General features: G+C 38.8%; 1 protein-coding gene across 7 annotated transcripts in view; it reads left to right on the top strand.

The window, feature by feature from the left end:
- The window catches only part of LOC123823592 (spermatid perinuclear RNA binding protein), a 137,944-nt gene that overhangs the window by 62,925 nt on the left and 52,443 nt on the right, over window positions 1–22,576 (top strand). For all 7 annotated transcript variants that reach the window (XM_045846511.1, XM_045846509.1, XM_045846510.1 and 4 more), the window contains 6 exons: window positions 967–1,187; window positions 5,786–5,951; window positions 13,136–13,280; window positions 20,694–20,785; window positions 21,316–21,411; window positions 22,457–22,568. In XM_045846511.1, coding sequence (XP_045702467.1) covers window positions 967–1,187; window positions 5,786–5,951; window positions 13,136–13,280; window positions 20,694–20,785; window positions 21,316–21,411; window positions 22,457–22,568 — 832 coding nt within the window. The remainder of the gene's footprint in view (window positions 1–966; window positions 1,188–5,785; window positions 5,952–13,135; window positions 13,281–20,693; window positions 20,786–21,315; window positions 21,412–22,456; window positions 22,569–22,576) is intronic.

The following is a 22,576-nucleotide window of genomic DNA, read 5'->3' as shown; positions in this document are numbered from 1 at the left end:
TCTGTGAGCTTTCTGATCACCAGTGTTTTGAACTGCGCATCTGATAGATTGGCTATTTCTTGGTCGCTCAAAAGGATGAGTTCTGGGGCACTGATTTGTTCTTCTATTTCAGCCATCTCTCTCTCTCTCTCTTTTTTTTTTTTTGGTCTGGTCGCTCCTGTTACAGTGGGGGGCGGAGCCTTAGGTGTTCACAGGGGCTGGGCACCCCAGTTGCTAGATTGTGACGTTATATGTGGGGGCGGGGGTGGGGGCGGGAGCGGGAGGGAATAATGGCGGTAGTTCCGTTCTCCTGGGCCCAGACCCCTTTCTGGGATCCTGGGCTGCGAGCTCTGCCCTGGTCCACAATCCCTGCCTCACTGGGTCTGCCAGCCGCAGCTTGTGTTCTCAGGAATCACCGCTGCGTTCTTGGGCCCCGGATGGCTGTCCTGCCGATTTCACACCAAATTTTCCCCGACCTCTGAGCGCCGCCGACCCGCGCCAGCCCCGCGCCCGCCCGGCTCGTCGTCTCCTACCGGTCTGGATGTACGGGTCTACTTCAACTTCTTGGCTGTCCGACTTCCATTCAGATGAATCCTCTATCAGTTCTGAGTGTTATTCTATCTGTAAATTATTGTTGTTCTAATCTTGGTTGTGCGAGGAGGTACGGTGCGTCCACCTATTCCTCCATCCTGCTGGAAGTGTTGGTAGCTTTTTTGAAGTGGTGTTCAGAACACATTGGTTCAAATAAAAGGTAGCATCAACATAATACTGAGTGTTACCTGGGTGAACCTTACCAAAAAGGAATGAAAAAGTCTCTAATTTTCTGCTGTGTTAAGTAGAAAGGGGTTTTACTTCTTATTCCTGAGGAATGTTTTACTATTTCAGCATTCACTATTTCACAGTGGTTTGACAAGTAATGCTATGACTTGACTTCAGGTAACTTTCTTTTCTAAATTGAAGTAATTGTTTTCTTTCTCCTTCTGACAGAGATCTATTAGATCTTTTGCCAATGATGATCGCCATGTGATGGTGAAACATTCAACAATCTACCCATCTCCTGAGGAACTTGAAGCTGTTCAGAATATGGTGTCTACTGTTGAATGTGCTCTTAAACATGTCTCAGATTGGCTGGATGAAACAAATAAAGGAGCAAAAACAGAGGGCGAGACAGAAGTGAAGAAGGATGAGGCCATAGACACCTATTCCAAGTGAGTGTGGCCTGACCTTTGTGGCACTTCACTGCAGCACCCAGAAAAGCCCAGGTCCCCTCCCCCGGGTTACATTTGGTACATGGTGTTCCTTGGGTTTTCTCATGTACATGATTGTAAACAAGGAAGTAAGTGTGGAAATTTTCTTGAGTTTGGAATTTGAAAGGAATAATGATGAGACCGGAAAAAGAAGGGCTTGTCAGGATGCTTTCTGAGAGTGCACCAAGCCCTTTGATATCTCCTCTTTTTGGAGGTTGTGATATGTCATGTTTCTCATGTTTTGCTTCACCCTCCTAAATTTGGACATGAATTGTAGTGTTTTTGGTTGCTTGGGGAAATCATAAAATGTCATTTTTGTCAGGTTTTTCAAAATCCTGGTGCAGAAGAAAGAGTACAGGGAAATTGATTCCCAGGACCCAACAGTGTGTTCAAGATAATAAATGCTCAGTGGATATTTGTAGATGCAAGAAGGCCTGCTGGGAGCCAGATCCTTCAACAGTCAGAGCAGAGTGTTCTCAGTGCTGTGATAATAGTAAGAGACAAGTGAGAAGACGCTGATGATAACTGGAGTCCGACGATGGGATTTTTCGTGCTGTGCTGGGCTTTGAGTTACTGTTTGGAGCAGTGTCGTTCTGCCTGGAATGAGTGTATGACTGACTGAGAGAGGTGAAGCTCATTTGCACTGTGTTAATAGACTTAAAAACAGTATTTTGGCTAATATTTGTAAGTTGAGACTAGAGGTTATAGAAAATTTTCCCAGCTTTAATTCTAAATCAGTATGTTAGTCGATAATAATAGGGAAGTATTGACAAATTGATTTCTTCACAGAAAGATAGTGGAACCTTTTCATTTTCAGATGAAAGATAATCTGTATCAGTTTTTAGTTGAAGAACATTAATTCCTTGACTTTGTTAATGGTTTACAGGTAATATATACATTGTATCTAGATGTAGTCTTGTCAGCCTCAAGGTTCTTGACAGTAATTCAGTCTTTCTCACATATTATGGCTTTAAAAAAGACACTGTCAAATTATGGGGTTCATGTTACTTAGTAATATTATCTAATGATCTAGTTCTGTATTTCCCATCTCTGCGTAAATTAAATCTTCATACACTCCATATTTACATTGTACTTTGGAATGTGTGCCTTTTAAAACTTTTCCAAAATTGTAAAATATATAACATAAGGGTTACCATTTTTACCATTTTTAAGTGGTTTCCTTTTTTAGTGGAATTCATGCCTTTTTAATGCATCTTCTGTTTGTTCTCATGGTTCAGGAGACCTTTGGAAAGTGCTCCAGTAGACTTTTGCCTAACTGGATCAGGTCCCTGTTTGAAAGGTTTTTAAAAGATAATGTACTCCACACGTTCATTTGGATTTTTAAATATAGTTTTCTGTGTGGATGCTCTTGGCTGTCTGTAAAGTCTTTCTATTTTGTGGAATAGTCACAGGTTGAGAGCACTTGTCTGTGTTTCTTCCCACCTGGTGAAACTCGAGTTGTGCAGAGTGACTGTGTCCCTATTTTGTACACGCTAGAGGCAGGCATATCGCCCAGGAACAAAACTGTGTTTGATGATAGACACACACTGTGCTCCTGGTATGTGCTGAGTACTGCAGAGGGCGCAAGATGGGTGAGGGCTAGCTAGTTATTAAGAACCTTCTATTGTCAGGCAGCTTTTATTTTACCTTTTTACAATCTGACTCAAAAGTTGAGTAGCACAGGGTTCCACTATTTGTATTATGAGGAATACTAGGATTCTCTTCTTAATTTGATTTTTTTTAAGATTATATTTTTAGAGAGAGGGGAAGGGAGGAAGATAGACAGGGAGAGAAACATCAATGTGTGTTTGCCCCTCATGCGCCCCTCACTGGGGACCTGGCCCACAACCCAGGCATGTGCCGACTGGGAATTGAACCAGCAACCCTTTGCTTCAAAGTCTGGAGCTCAATCCACTGAGCTACACCAGCCAGGGCTCTCTTCTTAATTTTATTTCCTATGTTTGGGTTGCTTGCTTTACAACACCTTCTATATTCAAATTCATTATTCAACTTCAGGACTGAATTAGGACTTAGTTTCCCTGCTTAGTCATGCTGTCTTCTACATGAGAAGGTCAAGTATATCATAATTATGATACAGAATAAGTGATCTAATAATGGCTAGTTAATAATAGCTACTATATATTGAGTGCCAATTATTTTCCACATTACATACAATAAATCTACTGGTCCCTGTTATTATTACCCCCCTACTCTGCCCCTATTTTACTTATGAAATTTCCACTGCTTCAGATTTGCTTACAAAAAAAGTGATGTAGAATCATTAACAAACTTTAACATGCTTCAGGTCACTTAATGAGTGTGTGCAGTGGAGCCAGGATTCGTATTTAAGTCTGTCAATTCCAGATGCAGTTTCTTAGCATCTTTGCTTCGATTTCCTGTGACTAAAATGTAAAAGTACACAGCGGGGAGAGATTATGTGCTGGTTTTGGAGATCAGAAAAAATTTTATGAAGGAGGTAGCATTTACAGTTGATTTAGAGGATGGGTAGGGCTTTGGCACAGATAGTAAAAGTGGAAGAAAAAAAATGTCAGCAGGGATCTAGGTGTGAGAAAGTATAGGGACTGTTGAAGGGTTAACAGCTACTATTTATTGAGCTATTAATATATGCCAGGCTCATTACTTACATTAAATTAAATGATATTCTCAGTACTAGTCTGAGTGTAAGGTATTATTTCTTTTTTACAAATGGGAAAGCAGGCTCAAAAAGCCAAGGAATTGGTAATTTGTCTAGTATTAAACAGTAAGTAGCAGAGCCAGGATTCAAACTGGGAAGTCACACTGTCTTTTAAACTGCCTCTCTATATGCCAAATGTCTAAGTGTTCAGTGGGATGCCGAGAAAGTAACAAGGAAGGTGCTATTTGTGCATTGCTTCTGGAAGATCATCCTGGTTGCAGGACACTGTATACAGTAGGTTGGAGATGGCAGAGGTTAGTCAATAAGGCCAATAAAAAGACATTATTGAGGTACTGTAACAGCTGAAAAGAAACTGATTTGAAAGCAGTGGTTCAGAGGTGGTTATGGAGGGGAATTTATAAACTGTTACTAGATTTGGGAGAATGAGAGTATGAGAGGACAGGGATACCTAGGGAAAAAATTAAAAATGACTGACTCTGTTCTTAATATTAAATAATTCCCTATGTTTGGGTCACTTGCTTTAAAATGCTTTTTATTTTTTTGTATACTTTTATTACCATTTTTAAACTTTTTTTTATTAATTTACTATTTATTGAATCTGTAAGGTATGCCAGGCACTGAACCAGTGACTGGGTTGTTTATAATTGACTGTCTTGTTTCCATTTCCACAATTTGTTTTCTCTCCTTCCTCTAGTTCATTATTCATTCTGCTGACTTTCGCCCAACTCTGCTGATTCTTTGCCTTCAGCTGGAATGACCTTTTTTCTATCTAACCGAGTCAAGACTAGGCGAAGTCAGATTTTCAGGTTGCTTCGTTTGACCTTTCTAATTTAGACTTCTCCCTCCTTATACCTGAGACTCAACCATAATAATGTAAAGAACCTGAGTGCAGTGGTCAGACCAACTTGAGTGTGAATCCAGGCTTTACCATTTTGCTCTCTGTGTGAGCCCGAACAATTAATTGGCTTCTCTGAGATTCACACTTCTTGTCTTTCAGGTGAAGGCTTGTTTGAGTTTAAGTTGAAATGAGAATTGTGGCATGCAGTTTGTTCTCAGATGTTACTTTCTTCTTCCCCTTTTAAACAGGTTACTGCTTTTGTGCTTAACCACAGTGTAAGCCTCGGACGCAGGAGTGGTTGGATCTCTTTTAGCATAGTTTCCATACTCAGACGTTTGCTTACTTGTTGATCGACTGCTCAGTGTAGTTAGGGTTTCACTGTGATTATGGAAAGTGAATCAGTAGAAACTTAAAATCAAGGAGAGATGCTATCCTTGTTCTTTGCACCACTCATGACTTGATGTTCTTGAGTGTTTTTTCTTTTAGCTGACGCTGGGTTTGAAATGTATTCCTGGCAGATTATCTTTAGTCTGTTCTTTCCTCAGCTTGTTGCTTTTTATCCCATTATTCTGCTTTCCCCATAAACCTTTGTGTATTCAGAGAATGATTCAACTAGAAGGGACGAGCGAAGGCTCATCTAGCCGGCAGCCACTTGTGGGTGCTGCTCCAGCAGGCATCACTGGGAGTCGAGTCCAGGGCGTTTGGATTTTCGGCCTGATGCTTTCTTAGTCCACCATGATGTTCATGTTTCTCATAGATCCTTTAGTTACCAATTAAAAGATAATAGGTTTTTTGAAACAGTGTTTAAGGAGATGTAGTATTTTTGGATTTTCCTGAATAATAATGAAAAAAATTTTTAAATTTGTAGTCTGCAGTATGTTCCCCATTGATTCCTTAGGGAAGATATTTTATGAGCTTCAAATCAGAGACTTAATTTTATGGAACTTTGTATATCTGGATTGATGTACCCCCTTACCAATTCATATGGATGTCCAGGAAGCCAAGTTACGTTAAATTTCTTGGGAAATGGGTTGTGAAAGTAATCATTCAGACTTTTATTTTTAGGGATCAAGGTGGTCGGACGTTGTGTGGTGTAATGAGGATTGGCCTGGTTGCAAAGGGCTTGCTGATTAAAGATGATATGGACTTGGAGCTGGTTTTAATGTGCAAAGACAAACCCACAGAGACCCTGTTAAATACAGTCAAAGATAATCTTCCCATTCAGATTCAGGTGAGTACAGTTTAATTACACCTCTAGGAGAATTTGTAAAAAGGTGAAAATAGGTAGTGATTTTGAATTCAACAAGAAATTGGTTGGTGAAGAGTGCAGACAAAAGGAATACGGCTGCTCTGGGCCAGTGACTCTTCCATCTCATTTAAAGCAACTTTCTGGTGATTAGTTCTCTGGATACATTCATCAAAATTAAGATGGCTGTTAAGGTACAGTCTTAAATTTTTCAGATGTATCTTGCTGAGAGTCTTGTTGTTTTCTGGACCAGGTCTCTCAGCATTGTGAAACTCTTGGAAGGGCTGGTGTAATGCAGAAAAGAATTAAAAGATCGAAAAGAGCCTACTGGGACTTTAAGAAAAATGATATGTAAGGAAACCAGTTTTACCAAAGGCAAGAAAAAAAAAAGCCTAGACAACTGGAGATCTGCATAGATGATAACTTTTTTTTCCCATAGATGATAATATTTTTTTCCAGATTTTATTTACTTACCTTTAGAAAGAGGGGAAGGGAGGGAGAAAATGAGGGAGAGAAACTTTGATTGGTTGCCTCACATGCCCACAACCAGGGACCTGGCCCACAACTCAGGCATGTGCCCTGACCAGGAATCAAACCAGCAGGATTTCAGTTTGCAGGGTGATGCCCAATCCACTGAGCCACACCAGTCAGGGAGATAACTTTCAGTATTGAACACTCAGTTGATTTAACAGTCATCCATTCATCTGTTAATAGAAAGTCACTGTTAATTCCTTGTTTTCAAACCTTTTTCACACCATGTGATACATGTAGAAAATTTTAATGTTAGCATGGTTCTTGAAGGATGCAGGTAGAGGCTGAAAGCTCCTCAGGGCTGGAGGCAACGCTAGGACTGGCTCTGCCAGCCTGCTCTGCCAGCCTCCCCTGAGGACCAGTTGCATCACTCACTGGGAAGCCAAGATCATCTTTCAGTTTCAAATGTGTTATCTGTGATCGCATTGGATTGTAGCTTTTCGATGATGATTTATATCAGTTAGTCCTTGTGTCCATGTGAAGTAAATAGATATCAGTGCACAAGGTCCAAACTCTGAGTTGTTGAAAGTTCTCTTTTCTTAGTTGGTGTTTTAATTTGTATTTTATGAAAAGGTTCCTTTTTTTTTCCAAGTAATAGAAATTTTGAAGTTGTTTTTATTAGCTTTGTTAGTGGGTCATTTTCTTTCATTTTTACAACCTGAATGCCAGAACCATCTTTTCTGGTTTTTGAATCTAGCATTAAAAAAAAAATCCTTACTTGAGGATATTTTTATTGATTTACAGAGATAGGATGAAGGGGGAGGGGGGAGAGAGAAAGAGGAAGAAAGAAACACTGAGGTGAGAAAGAAATGTTGATTGGTTGCCTGCTGTATGCTGCCTGACCAGGGATTGAACCTGCATCCTAGGTATGTGCCCTGACTAGGGATTGAACTGCAACCTTTCAGTGTATGGGACGACAGTTCAACTAACTGAACCACCTGGCCAATTGTGTTACTTGTTGACACATTCCCCTATATTAATTTTTGGAGCTATTATCTTATTTTATCATTCTGCCTTAGAACTTAAGATACAGTTTTTAAAAGATTTTGTTAATGTATTTATTTTTAGAGAAAGGGGAAGGGAGGGAAAAAGAGAGGGAGAGAAACATGATATGTGAGTGAAATATCAGTTGGTTGCCTCTTGCCAAACCCCAGCTGGAGACCTGACTTACAACCCAGGCATGTGCCCTGACTGGGAATTGAACCAGTGTCCTTTTGGTTTATAGGCTGGCACTCAATCTGCTGAGCCACACCAGCCAAGATACAGTTTTTTAATTGACTGACAAACATTTGGCTTTTCCATTTTTGATTCTGATGAAGAAATGTTTCTGGTCTTTCTTAAGGTTAAATTTCTTTTTTATTATTTATTTATTTGTTTGTGTACTTATTCTTAATCCTCACCCAAGGAAATGTTTTATTGTTTTGAGAGAGAGAGAGGAAGGGAGGGGGAAGAGAGAGAGAGAGATACATCCATGTGAGAGAGAAGCATTGATTGGTTGCCTACAGTACATGCCCTGGAACCTAGGGATGTACCCTGATTAGGAATCAAAACTCACAACCTTTTGGTGTACAGGATGATGCTTCAACCAACTGAGCCACTCATCCAGGGCAAGGGTTAAATTTATTTCTTAAAAAAGAAATTTAAAGCCCTTTGTGATCATTTAGAAGAGGGAAAGCAATACGCCACACGGAGTACAATAAAGTTTTAGGAAACAGAAAGCTCAGTAATGGGTTCTGGCTAATTGTACTTTTTGTTAGTAGGATGTTAATAAAATCCATCTTGTTTCCATGATCTTTTTTAATGCTTAAAAATTTAATCTGTATTTCTGCTTTTGGTAAAGTGAACATTGTTACTCTTAAATCTATAATAAAGTAGTAATCAAGTGATTGGATATTAGAGGCTTTTTCACAACCATCTTATCCCCCTTTTTGTTCCCTTTAGTGAGTCTTATTTCTTTTTTTTTTTATTTAAAAAAATTTATTGATTACACTGTTACAGCTGTCCCAACTTTTCCCCATTTGCCTCCCTCTCCACCCAGTACCCCATGCCCTCCAGCAATCCCCACCACCCTTAATTCATGTCCATGGTTCATGCATGTAAGTTCTTTGGCTACTCCATTTCCTATACTGTTCTTAACACCCCTCTGTCTATTTTGCACCTACTGATTATACTTCTTAATCCCTGTACCTTTTCTCTATTCTCCCCCTGGCCCTCCCAACTAATAACCCTCCAAATTATCTCTATATCTATGATTCTGTTCCTCTTCTGCTTGTTTGCTTATTTTGTTTTTTAGATTCAATTGTTGATAATTGTGAATTTCTTGCCACTTTAATGTTCATAATTTTAATCTTTTTCTGATAGAATTCCCTTTAGCATGCCATACAATACTGGCTTGGTGTTGATGCACTCCTTTAGTTTTACCTTGTTGGGGAAGCACTTTATCTGTCCTTCAATTCTAAGTGATATCTTTGCTGGACAGAGTAATCTGGGTTGTAGGCCCTTGCTTTTCATCACTTTGAATACTTCTTGCCAGTCCCTTCTTGACCTCACAGTTTATTTTGAGAAATCAGCTAGTAGTCTTACAGGAACTCCTTTGTAGGTAACTATCTGCTTTTCTCTTGCTGCTTTCAAGATTGTCTTTATCTTTAACTTTTGCCATTTTAATTATGATATGTCTTGGTCTGGTTCTTTTTGGGTTCATCTTGTTTGGGACTCTCTGTGCTTCCTGAACTTGTATGTCTATGTCCTTCATCAAATTAGGGAAGTTTTCTTTCATTATTTGTTCAAATAAGTTTTCAATTTCTTGCTCTTCCTCTTCTCTTTCTGGCACCCCTATTATTCAGATGTTGGTACATTTGAAGATATCTCAGAGGCTCCTTGGCCTATCCTCATTTTTTTTTTAATTCTTTTTTTCTTGTTTTTCTGTGTGTGGTGGTTTTTTGCTTTCTTATATTCCAGGTCATTGATTTGATTCTCAACTTCATCCCCTTTACTGTTGGTTCCCTATAGATTTTTCTTTATTTCATGTTCTGTAAACCTTCACTTTTGCTTGGGTTGTGTTTATGCTGTTGAAGTACCCAATGAGTTCCTTGAGTATCCTGATAACCAGTTTAGAACTTTGCATCTGATAGGTTGCTTATCTCCATTTCATTTTGTTCTTTTTCTGGAGCTTTGTTCTGTCTTTCATTTGGGCCTATTTCTTTGCCTCCTCAATTTGGCAGCCTTCCTGTGTTTCTCTGTATCAGGTAGAGCTGCTTTGACACACTGTCTTAGTAGCATGGCCTATTGTAGAAAAGCACACCTGTAAGTTGTATGGGGCAGAGCCTTAGGTGACCTCCAGGGCGGGGCAACCCATGTCACCATTCTCTGGCTCTGTGTTGGGGAGAGCTCAGAGAGGGGACATTGCAGCTGCCAGGCCTCTAGAATTTTGCCTGGGAGGAAGCTGTCTCCTGGACTTGCCCTGTTGGCAGTCACTTCAATTTCTCCCTGTATTACACTTGTGCCCTTCCAACTGTTGCTGTGGTCCTGAATTCTAGAGGGTGGTGTGTAAGTCCTCTAGAGGGTGAGTCTGTGTAAGTCCTAAGTCTGTTGTGGGCCCTTTAAGAGGTGTTTCTTCCCCCACCCCAATCCCCACTGGTTTTTACAACCAGAAGTTATGGGTACTGGAACCCTGAGCTGGGTGGTCTAGTCTGGGGCTGGGCTTCCTCACTCCTGAGGTATCCCTCCCAATTTTTATCCACCACAGGTAGATGTGGGGTCACTCATACTACATCTCCGCATGTCTCCACACCTCTCTGTACCACTTCCTGTCACCATGCCTCTCCGAGTGTCTCTGCACCTCACCCCTCCTACCTGTCTAGATGAATGTGACTTCTTTAAATCCTTGATTGTCGGACTTTTATAGAGCTCAATTTCCTCCAGTTCTGGATTATATTTGTTTTGTAGTATACTGTAGTTTTTAAGGTTTTATTTATTACTTTTAGAGAGGGGGGAGGGACAAAGAGAGGGAGAGAAACATTAGCATGTGAGAGGCACATTGATCTGTTGCCTCTCACACGCCCCCAGCCAGGGTCCTGGCCCCCAACCCAGGCACGTGCCCTGACTGGGAATCGAACCGACAATCTTTTGGTTTGCAGGCCGGCAATCAACCCACTGAGCCACATCAGCCAAGGTTATTGTTGTAATTTTTGTTGTAGTTGTGTGAGGAGGTGAGGTATGTTTACCTATGCCTCCATCTTGATCAGAAGTTCAAAAAGTGAGTCTTCTTTCTCATGAGACTGGTCATATTCCTCATGTGTCAGTGAAAAGGGGTTGACAACCAGTGCTGTAATAAATCTAAATTCTTATTCGAGAAGTCTGTCACGTTTCTCCAGTATTGAAGCTATAGGAGCTTCAGTCTTCATAAACAGAGCTTTCTCTGTGCAGACTACAACTGTGAGAACTATGCACTTTTCCCCCTTCCTGAGTGAGGGTCTTTATTTCTGGGCACCACAATTTTGAAATGCTGTTGTCGAGCTAACAAGTGTTCAAGGGAGGGATGCAGGAGAGAGTGCCGGCTGTGTAAGCCAGTTCAAATTTAAAGACACTGGGCCTTTTTAGGCAAGAGAAGACTAAAGGAGACACAAATAGTTTTAGGTCTTTGAAGGGCTTCTTGGAGAAAGTAAAAGAGGCCTGAACTCGTAAGATCAATAAGGGAAATGATGAGAAACGCTTCAGTTAAATGTAGTGGGTAAAGTTACCAACAGTGAAACCAGCTGCTTTGTATGATTGTTAGATCCATTACTATAGGAAGGTGGGAAAAGGTGCCCAGATAAAATGGGGATCTAACTGTAGATCCATCTCATTAAATTGTATACATGTACACACACATATGCTCAAGTATATACATATAAGCACATGCATACATTATTACTACTACTACTACTAATCACTTTCCAGAAAATTATTTTAAGGATTATTTTCTACTTTTACTCTCTGCTTCCCCCTTGTTTTCTTGCTGTTTGTGTGGAAAACCAATCTCTGATATGATCTTATTTTCCTATAAGTTTAAAAATCTTTTATTTTTTTGGGCCCTGGCCAGGTGGCTTATTTGGTTGAAACATCATCCTGTATACCAAAAGGTTGTGGGTTCAGTTCCCAGTCAGGGCACATACCTAGGCTGCAGGTTCAGTACCCAGCTGGGGCATGTATGGGAGGCACCTGGTATATATTTCTCTTTCACATTGATGTTGCTCTCTTTCTTTCTCTCTCTCTCTCCCCCTTCCTCTCTCTCTAAAAATTAATGAAAATATCCTTGGGTGAGGATTAAAAAAAAAAAGAAAAAGAAAAAAATTTTTTGAGCATCTACCACAGCAAAACTTTTCAGTTATCTACGTACCTTAATTTATTGAGGTTGTACCAGCCTTCTCTACATATTCTTTTCTAGGGCAATTTTAGAACTTCCTTGAGCAAGGATGGAGAAAGATGATTAAAACTAGAAATCACTTATAATTATTTTAGTTCAAAACTCTTACCAAAGAGTTTATTACTTTGGATGTGTCTTACGGTGATCTGCATGCATAATTGAAAAATTTAGTACCCTGGCTGGGTGGTTAGTTGGTTGGAGCATTGTCTTATACACCAAAAGGTTGCAAGATCCATCCCCAATCCGGGTACCATACCTAGGTTGTTGGTTTGATCCCTGGCTGGGGCTTGAACAGGAGGCCGCTGATAGATATTTCTCTCTCACATTGATATCTCCCTCTCTCTTTCTCTTTCTCCCCGCCTCTCCCCTCCTCCCTCTCTTCCCCACTGTTCCTCTCCCCTTCCCCTTCCTTTCTCTCTCTAATCAATAAACATATCCACTGGTCAGGATAAAAAAAAATTAGCTTGGTTCATTCTCTGATGGACATCTTTAATGCTCTACTACCGGCAGGATGAATGTGAGCAGATTTGTGCTTTTTCTCTGTATTCTAGTTTTGCCCTTAAATCGTGTATAGTTGTATGTGGAAGCAATGTACATGTCCCTGTGGGTGTCAGATGACGTGTCCCACAGTGACAGGCCTACTGTAATGACCTCTGAGGCCACGTGAGAGAAGTGAAGTTACTTGTTTATACTAATTGATGCTGGTGAGTGACTATGCAGAGATTCTTTTTTATTCATTCCTAACTTGATTCTCTTTAGACATTTATATAATACTATGTAAAAATCTACTTAACTTAAATTTACAAGTCCTTAGTATGTAGGAGTTCCTTTTTAGGCTGTCCTGTCAACAAAGATATTGGTTAAAAGAGCATTCCCAGCCATTTATTTTTCTGCAATAGTCCTCTGTAATAATCTAACAAATAATAATTTACTTTTTATCACATAATGCTGCTGTTGGTATTTTCCTTTCAAATATTAAAAAGAATGAATTTAAATACTGTTTATAATTGTATAAAGAGTTGACATTGGGTTGCTTTTTGAGGGATGGAGAAAGGGTCTGCTGATAAGCTGGGAGGAAAAAGAAATGTTATCTCTAAAGGACTAGCAATGACTTTATTTACTCTCTTGGCATAGCATTTCTAATTATAACACTTGAAAACTAAGGGGCAATCATTCACTTTTTGAAATTTTAATCTAATTAACTGGGTGTCTTTGAAATCTTGGTGACTTCCAGAAACTCACAGAAGAGAAATATGAAGTGGAACAGTGTGTGGATGAGGCATCCATTATAATCCGGAACACCAAGGAGCCCACGCTGACTTTGAAGGTGATCCTCACATCCCCTCTCATTAGGGATGAATTGGAGAAGAAGGATGGAGGTACATACATGTGAATATTTGTTTTGTTTTTGTTCCTGGAGAACCTCTCAAATGCTGTGTTAACTGTGCTTTATAGACTTAAGAAGGAACTGTCTTCGTTTATCTTATGCCATTTACAAATGTATTTTAAAAGTTACTACAGTATTTTAAACAGCTTTGTACTACATAAATCACTGTATTTTACAAAAATATATATTTGAGATATAAAATATGCTAATTTAAAAATCTGTGCTTATTTGGGGCTTAACCTCTAACTTTTATACTATTTTGGTGTTCTGTTTTACATTGTCTAGTGTTGCATTGCTATTGGTGCCATTCAACCTATTCTATATGGTTTGGCTATTAGGTGTGATTTTAGGATTAAATGTGGACCAAAACTGTTTTCAGATTTATTCAGTTAGTATTCAAATTACTCATTTGTACATTGCCCTTGACTCATAACTATATATAACATTACAAGATTTATTCTTAACTTAATTGCCCATGTATAAATGTTTTATAGTGTAAGAGATCAAAATTGGGGGATTGAATTTTTAAAATAAATTATCTTTAGTAAATTATTTTCTCAGGAGTTTTGGGATCCTGTTAACATTTTGAATATGGTATATGTGGGAATCATGCCTTAAATTAACTTCTTCTGAAGTTAAAAAGAATTCCTGTATGGCAATGCCATCCTTGTAAAGTAGAGTGGGAAACCTATTCAGTTTTGAGAAGTAATGATGCAGCTGAGCTTCTTTTTCTGAGGTTTTTATCCTCCCGTGTTAGCTTGTTCTGCCTTTCAGCTCTGTCCTTAGAGACTTGCCACGTGATACTTCTCTTGTGTCAGACTGTTGACCAGCTGGCTCCTCTCTGTCACAACACTTTAGGAGCAGGGCGGTCTCTCTGGGCCACTGGGGACTCCCTGTTGCTACTTTTCATCACTAGACATTTAGTAAGTCCTGCTTACTCCCCTACCTGAAATACCAGTGCAGTGAGAAATATTGGTCAGTTTCTTAATTTATTTCAAGTTGATGGGAAAGGTAGAAAAAGACATTTACCAGTAACATAAGAACTTTGAGTTTTAGCAGACATGTGATAGACTCCTTTTAAAAAAGCTTTTGAGGCAACTCAAGTTAGCTGTACCAAACCTAAGAAAATAAACTAGATACACTTATGAGTTATAGTTTAAAATTAAAGTGCATCCAGTCTATAATTGGGTTTATGCGTGTTTTTTTTATTTTTTATTTGTTGTATATAGTATCTCTAACATCTCTACAGAACCGATCTTAAATGGCTTAATTTCTTTAACAGCTTTTCAGTTCATCATTAACTGTAGAGCTATAAATGATTTCTGAAGTATCAAGATAATTCTTTTAATTCTGGTAAGCTGTGTTCTACTTGACCCACCTAGTGTAAAACTAACAATTTCTAAGTAGAGTTATAATTATAGGTATTGTTAAAAATTATTTGAGTATAGAGAGATGAGAAAAAGGCCGAAATTGCCAAAGATTATATTAATTATACGTTTGCTTGTAGCTGTAGGCATCCCTTCTATTATGTCTTTGAAAGAATTAAGAGAATGTCAGGCTTCTTTTTTCTTAGGGTTTTGTGTACTTACATGGGATTTTGTCATTGTTTTCAGCAATACCCTTAAGTTTAGTCTGGTGCTTTTGTTACTTTAATTTGGTTTAGAGAAACTGAAAACAGATTCTTAGTGTATTGCATCCTTACTAGAAGACCAGTTTTAGTTATAGGATGGAATTTGCGGTCAAGTTATTCAAGCTCCCAAAGACCTCTTTATGAGCTGAATCTTACTGGCTGGTGTCACCGTTGTTGCGTGGATAGGCAAGGTGCAAGAGTCATCGTGGCTCTACTCTTCTATACATGTTACTTCTTATTCTCTCGAATGGCCTGAAGATTTGCTTTACTGTTTTCCTTAATCTCCCAGCGCTTTTGACTCATTTGTTATCTCTTCTGAGTCTCTCATTTTGTCTAATTTGGGCTTTGTCAAAAACAGTTTTGTTTTGCTTTTTCATATGTGCAAGCAGTTTTGTGTACTCCTGGGCAAATTTGAGGATCCAGCATAACTGAACATTTGAGACCTGGGCTGTACAATTCTGTGGGACTTGATTCCGCACACCAGACAGATCTCCCCCTCTTGATGCAGTTCTCAGCTACATGAGGTGAAAGCACAAGATTATTAGGGCCCCAGGAATTTTTAAGACTGAGAGATATCCCCTTAAAAAAATCTCTACTCATGTTCTTTCTCAAAGTTAAAAAAAATACATTGTAACTTTTTTCACAGTATTTTTCTGTAGAATCTCAACTTCTACCATCCCACAAAATGTACTGTTTTATGTATGTCTATCACATCCTTCTCTTTCCCATTTTCACTTGCCACACATTTGGGTAAAAATTTAAAAAGGGACAAAAAAGTGTGGTTGAAAGCAGAGAGAACTGGAGGATGGGGACAGGTGAGGTTATCACACTCTTCTCAGGGCTGCCTCTGCAGACTAGTTACATTTTCAGGGGCCAGAGTACATAGTGAATCTCTTTGGTATTGTTTAGTATTTCACAGGTAAGATCCCCGCTGTGCTGTCAGTTGTATTTCCATATCCCAACCCTTTTCCTGAAGGTCCTGTAAAATAATGCTTCCCCATAATTACATGCTTCCTGCTAAAGAAGGCATGGGGGACAAAGCACAGACCTTGGTGCCTGGCAGTCAGGTGTATGATTCTTAATTCCATTAGTTGCTATTACTGTGTGACTTTGGACAGTTTCTTCATTTAAAAATGTGAGTAATAAATACTTGAGAAAGTTGTTTGAGGTTAAATTAAATGAGAGAGTTTATGTAATGTGACCTGTTACAATACCCAGCACAAACTAGTTGCTCAGTAAATAGCATTATTAGCTTACAAAAAAGATTTACAGTGCAAACTCACCTACTCACCCTTCCTCGAGCTCATAGTGAGAGTAGTGTGTGCATGATAGGTTTGAAGACCTGAACCTAGAGCCCCATGAAGTGCAGTATTGGAATCAGTATTCTGTACTTGCTGCAGTGCTAATAATGGGCTGGTTTATGTAGCCTATGATTCGTTGGGGGCAGGTATCGTTCCCTACCTTATCCTTTTCCCCTAGCACCTGAAATGCTACCTAATACATAGTAGGCAATAAAAAAAATTTTGTAGCTAGCATATTGTTTGACTAAATAGGACTGTCCAGTATGTAAGAAGCATTAACAATAGACATTGCAGAATTCAAGCTCTATTAAGGTATAAAATAACTTACTATTTTATAAGCAGTTTTTCCTACATGACTTACTTTAACCCTCACGACAGCCATCTGAGGTAGGCAGTTGTCCTGTTTTATGAATGAGGAATGTATCACATTGTACACTTATAGCTCCTATAAGTTCGGAGTGCTGCCCACTCTCCTATTAGTGCCTAGGATGAGTGCTAGGAATGTCTTTGCTGCTTTGGTTCTTCTGAGTATCACACAATCTCAGCTGCTTTTGGTGCTCATGATTTTAAACCAGAAGTATGTTTGCTGTGAGGGTGATAAATCCGTTTGTTATGTTTACAGTGCAGTTTGGAACCAGGCGGATAGGGAAACTACAGACACTCTCATGGCTGAGGCTAAGACAAACCTCTGTCCTTGGGGGAGTATTGGGGAAGACCTTGGGGGGCTCACAGAGAAACTGCCCAAGAGTCCCTTTTCACGTGTCGGTACCAGTGCAGACTTCTGATGCATCTTGACAGAAGTTCGCTGGTGTGAGTCCTGCTAGGTGGAGTCTCACAACTGGGATTATAACAATGCTGCAGGTTTTATTTCCTGCCTTCCCCAGCTGCTAGACCTGTGTTATCCAGTGCAAAACCTTTAGTCATTATCTTTTCAGTGGCCAACTCTCTACTCTGAGGCATTGAAAAAAGTCGTACTGAAGGACGTTTCCACTGTAAGTTAGGAGAACAGAGCTCTTTCTGATCTACTTTAGTACTGCATTATTTACCTGTACATATTATTGTGGCCTGATGTTTTGCATGCACCGTGGCTTGGAGAATAATGTCTGCTCTCCACAAAGCCTCAAGGAATTGAAAGAAGGGCTGCTAGGATATCTTCAGGCTAATTAGAAAGTTCTATCAGCATGTACTCAGTAGCTCAGCTTCATCCATATTTTCAAGGAGGCCTTTGTGATAACCCAGCTCATTATTTTACCTTTGAAGAGCCCAGGTTCCAGACATATAACTCCTGTTTAATAGTCATGTTCTGGCTCTTCTCTGCCCCATGTCCAGGCTGTTTTTGTTAACGGGAAGACAGTTAGCGTTCATGTAATAAATTGAGAGAAACTGACCATTTCCTGTAGTACGGTGTGTTTCTGGTTACTGATCTAACCTCTGACCAAATAAAGTTAGGCATAATATGCTTGTTTTCCAGTGCTTCTGTTGTTCAGAATGTTTTATGTACCTTCATGCCTTGATGCCAGTTACTGAGAAGTAAAATTTTAAAACCTGTTTTTCTTTGCTTTCTGGCTTTTTTGTCACTCCTCAAGCCCATCCCCTATACTATTTCTTACCTGAATTACTGGTCACTAAAGGAAAAAAATGAAATGTCTCACAGTTCCATTGTTTCTAATTTAAAGACTCCAAGATGCCTTTTATCAGAAAAGCTTTGCTTCCCCACAAAATTGAAACACCTACATTGAAGTTCATACAAAAATGTTAAACTTGAGGTTCTGCTATGGGAAGTAGTAGTGTTTTTTACAGCAGCATTTCTGTGATTGCCACATTGAGTAATTTTTCTTAATGAAAATATTTAAAACTGACCCTGGCTGGTGCAGCTCAGTGGATTGAGTGCTGACTTGTGAACAAAAGGGCCTCCAGTTCGATTCCTAGTCAGGGCACATGCCTGGGTTGCGGGCCAGGTCAGGTCCCCAGGAGGGAGTGTGCAAGCGGCAACCATGCATGCATTGATGTTTCTCTCCCTTTCTTCCTCCCTCCTCCTCTGTCTAAAATAAATAAAATCTTAAAAGAAGAGAAACTATATAAAACTGTGTATTATTAATATATAAGGGAAATAGGGAAGCAGGACTTAACAAGTAGTACTATATAGTACCATATGAAACTTTTTTTACATTGTTTTAAAATAAGAAACTTTGAGGAAGATAAAATGAATTATTACATTTTCTCTACTGTGTCCCATCTTGTGAATATGGAAACATTTTGGCTCTTCTGGCTTTTGACTGTCAGAGCATGAAGAGACATGGTGATATGATAGAGAATCTGGTGCGGGTCCTGTTTGCTGCCTGTCCCCCATCTGTTTTTAGGAGAAGCTACTGCCTCCAAATGTTGACTGTCTATAGCAAGCTGATACCTTTGTTGTTTTTAAAATAAGAGTTTGTGGTTATCATCTGACTTTGGGGATGAAAGGATTTATGTGAATATTTTTGTCATTGTACCCCTGTAAAAATATCTGTGTTGTAGTGAGCCTAAGATGTTATTGTTTTAAGTTTTGACCATTGGACAAAAGTACCAGAAATCTCAGAGTTTTGGTTTGCCCTGTCTTTTCCTCTTCAAACTTCTGTCCACTCCTGTCTTCCACTGCCCCCCTCTTCCCAACATTACTTGGTAAGATGATAGAATGAAAGGAAGCTTGCCTTATTCTTAACTTAAAGACTGAGATCTTGAAAATGAAGTACAGTTCATACCTTTTCTTGGGATTTACATCACTTAGCAGTCAGTCAACCTTTGTCATGTCTAACTTTTAAGAGATTCTAATCATTATTTATAGCAGTTTGTTTGATCTGCTATGTGAGCTTTACACAGGTGCTTGCATTGATCACAGTTACACATTCTGATATAACAGCATTAAAGTGAGTTAGTTGTATGTTTTTTGTCTTATAAAGACAGAATTGAGCAAATCCAGGAACAAGAACACCTATGAAGTGAATATCTATAGTATATTTCTTTATGATTACAAGAAAATCCACATTAATCCTTTTTGAGGCTTCCCATATTGTCAGTAAAAAGGGGTAGTGAACTGAGACCCTGTGTTGGGAATTTTGGCACAGGTTAATGTGAAACAATGCGAATGTCTGGTGTAGAGCTTGCCTGGCCAGAAAATAAGTGTGTAGCATTTCAGCCTTTAGAGTGTTGCAGCCTACAAAGAGAACCCCAATTTTTCCTCTAATAGATTTGTTCTCTGTTGGGCATTATGCCTTCAGTTTTAGTTAATGGCAGGCTACCAACTGTAATATATAGTAAATTTGTCATAATAGAATCTTGTAGTAAATCAGGAAACCAAAAAGTATCATCTGTCTCTTATTGTAAAATATTTACATTGCATCAGTTGGCCATACAAACATACGGCCAAGTCTGAATTAGGATTATACTAGTGAGAAGTGTTGGTGGGCTTTCCTGATTCTGACAGTTCTTAAAAGAGAATGGTGAATCTGACTTAGTTGGATTAAACAAAGAAGTACTCCCTAAGAAACATTTGTATATGTCTTGTGCATTTAAACAATGCAACAAGTCTTCAAAATGTTGAAAAACCACTTTGTAATAGCTTAGAGGGAATATATTTGGCTTATTAAACTTGGATTTAGTATCATGTGACATTTTTCTCAGTTATGGATGTTTTTCAATAATCATATGTGTGTTTTTTCTGTCTTGGGCCATCTAATCCATCTTTAAAATGTTAAGCAAGTCAAATAGCTATAATTAAGTAATATTCTTTGCAGCCTTTAAAAAAAGGTATATAATATAAAACTCAAAATGTACTTCAGTGTGTTTCCCTTTTGTAGGTTTGGTAATTGTGGTTTAGAAAAGAAATAATGAGGTAGCTCAAAGGTGACACTTGAACAGTTTTCATCAATGGGGTAAAGTTTCTATTAATGGTTATTTTGTTGGATGAGTTTATTTAGTTGTAAAAAAATAAAATTTCCATGTCCAGTATAATCTTAGTAGATCTCAAATTGATTGCATAAAACAGCCCCAGTTTTCCTTAAGACTTGATTAGTGATTAAGATTCCTTCTATAAAGAAGAGTTACTATTGCATTGGTCCCAGCTTTCCACTCTTTGCATCCTGCCAAAGGAAAAAGTGCCGTGTGCCTGTTTTGTGCCCCCTGATGTTCTGCACATGCTTGATGAGATCCCAGATCGTGCGTAGCAGCGGCCGTTGCTTTGTTCACTGAGCGAGGACTGCCTTCGGGCTCCTGTGGGACTCGTGCACAGGATGGCTCTAAGGACTTCTTACCTAAGTAATCACAGTGCATGTAGTTTTGTTTAAAAAACAACACAACCAGATCATGAAATCTTCTGGGAGTTTCATTGGTTCACTCAAATGCTGCTCTTTTAAAATTTTTATTGCTTGGTAATATGACAGGAACCCCTTGGTCAAATTTTATGACTCTCTCTCTCTCTGTTCCATTTCCCCATTAGAAAAGGTTGCGATGAAGGACCCTCCAGACTTACTGGACAGGCAGAAATGTCTGAATGCCTTGGCGTCTCTCCGGCATGCCAAATGGTTTCAGGTTCGCTCTTTGCTATTATCTTCCTGTTACTGTAGCCTTGCATAGGTTTCATTTGGAAGACCTTCCACTTAATGGTTTCTGTGTAAAGTATGAAATGTGGGTGTTCTCTACCTTTAGGGTCAATGAAGGAATAAATGAGTTAATTTAGGCAAAATGCCCAGTATAGCTTCTATTATAGTTGATGTTTAATTATCATGTAATCCTTCTTGGCCCAGTACTCTGAATTTCAAATGGTGGCTTATAAAGTGCAGACATGTATGAGAAAAGTTAAATGTTAAGATAGATAGTTGCCTGGAATGAGGTTGCCATGAGGCTCTAAAAGCAATTTTATTCATATGCTTCCTTTACTTTAAAACCTGCCTTTCTTAACTATAATTTTATGATTTCTAGTAACTTGATTAAAAAATTTTTTTGACAACTGATGAATGACTGGCTAATTAGTATTCACTCTAAAGAGCCTATCCATGATCAGTTGCTTCAGGGCGGAATGGATTTCAACAGGGATACTGGAATCATTTTGTTTGTTGTAGGCAAGGGCAAATGGATTAAAATCATGTGTAATTGTCCTTCGCATTCTGCGTGATTTGTGCAACAGAGTCCCCACATGGGCACCATTGAAAGGATGGGTAAGTACTTAAATTTAGTTAAAAGCAAATTCTGAAGCTATACTGTAGAAATTACAACTGTGAAGTGGCTATATTCTGAGTTAGCTAAGATGTGTGTGGCCTATTCTGGAAGAATTATGCATCTTTTTATATGAATTCTTTTTTATGCATATAACTTGTCTCTTTTACCTTATCATAATACATCTCACAGAGGCTCAGATATTTTTTTTTCTGACAAAAAACTTCTGTACCTATTAGAAGTGAATGTCTTCGGCACTTTGCTCTGCACTAGTCACTACTGCCCAGGAAAGCCTCCCTGACTGGCACATTTCTCTTCCCATGCTGCTTCCATTGAAGACAAAAATGACATGATATGTTGGTATAAGGCTCCCATACCTTCTTTTTCTTTTTCTTTGAGTACAGATACTTAAAAATAAATTCGTTAGGAATTAAAGTCAGATGAATAGTACATTTTACCTATGGGCATAGTTTATAAATGTGTATTTCAAAACTTAATTAATTTGGAAATCATTGTGCCTGACCTACTCAAGACCAAAATTAAGAACATTATAAAACAAACAAAGCTATAAAGGGTAATTTTAAGTTAATATAGCAGTTATTACTTTTAAATATCAGTCTTTAGGACTTGGGCAAGCTGTCTGAAATGAAGTCTTCCTGCGGTGTGCATGCTTCTTACATCATGTGGGCGGTAGATGGGCTGGGTTTGGACATTGATTAGTTATTAGCTATTACTAGTGTATATGAAGGCTTGTTATATCTTTGTTATATCAGTTAGATGACCATAATTTCTTAAGTGATGTTTTCAGGGTTCTTAAGGGTTTTGTAACAAAATGTCTTCTGAATATATTTTGTTAAAAATAGTTGATTTTAAAACAGTAGTTGGGGTAAAAGTTGATCATTAGAGGGAAAAGTTAATTGAGCCTTAAATGATAAATTGACTTTCACCTTTTTGGCCTTCATTGTAGATAGAAATGTCAGCTCACTTTTAACTGGAATCCTTTTAACACTTGATGCATGTACTAATTTGTAATTTAATATCTTCTAGCCACTAGAGCTTATATGTGAAAAGTCTATAGGTACTTGTAATAGACCTTTGGGCGCTGGGGAGGCCTTGAGACGAGTAATGGAGTGTTTGGCATCTGGAATACTACTTCCTGGTAAGGGT

The sequence above is a fragment of the Phyllostomus hastatus genome, unplaced genomic scaffold (genome assembly GCF_019186645.2).
Source record: "Phyllostomus hastatus isolate PE091 unplaced genomic scaffold, TTU_PhHast_1.1 phas_contig_495, whole genome shotgun sequence".
NCBI lineage: Eukaryota > Metazoa > Chordata > Mammalia > Chiroptera > Phyllostomidae > Phyllostomus > Phyllostomus hastatus.
This window is presented reverse-complemented; position numbering and strand designations above follow the sequence as displayed.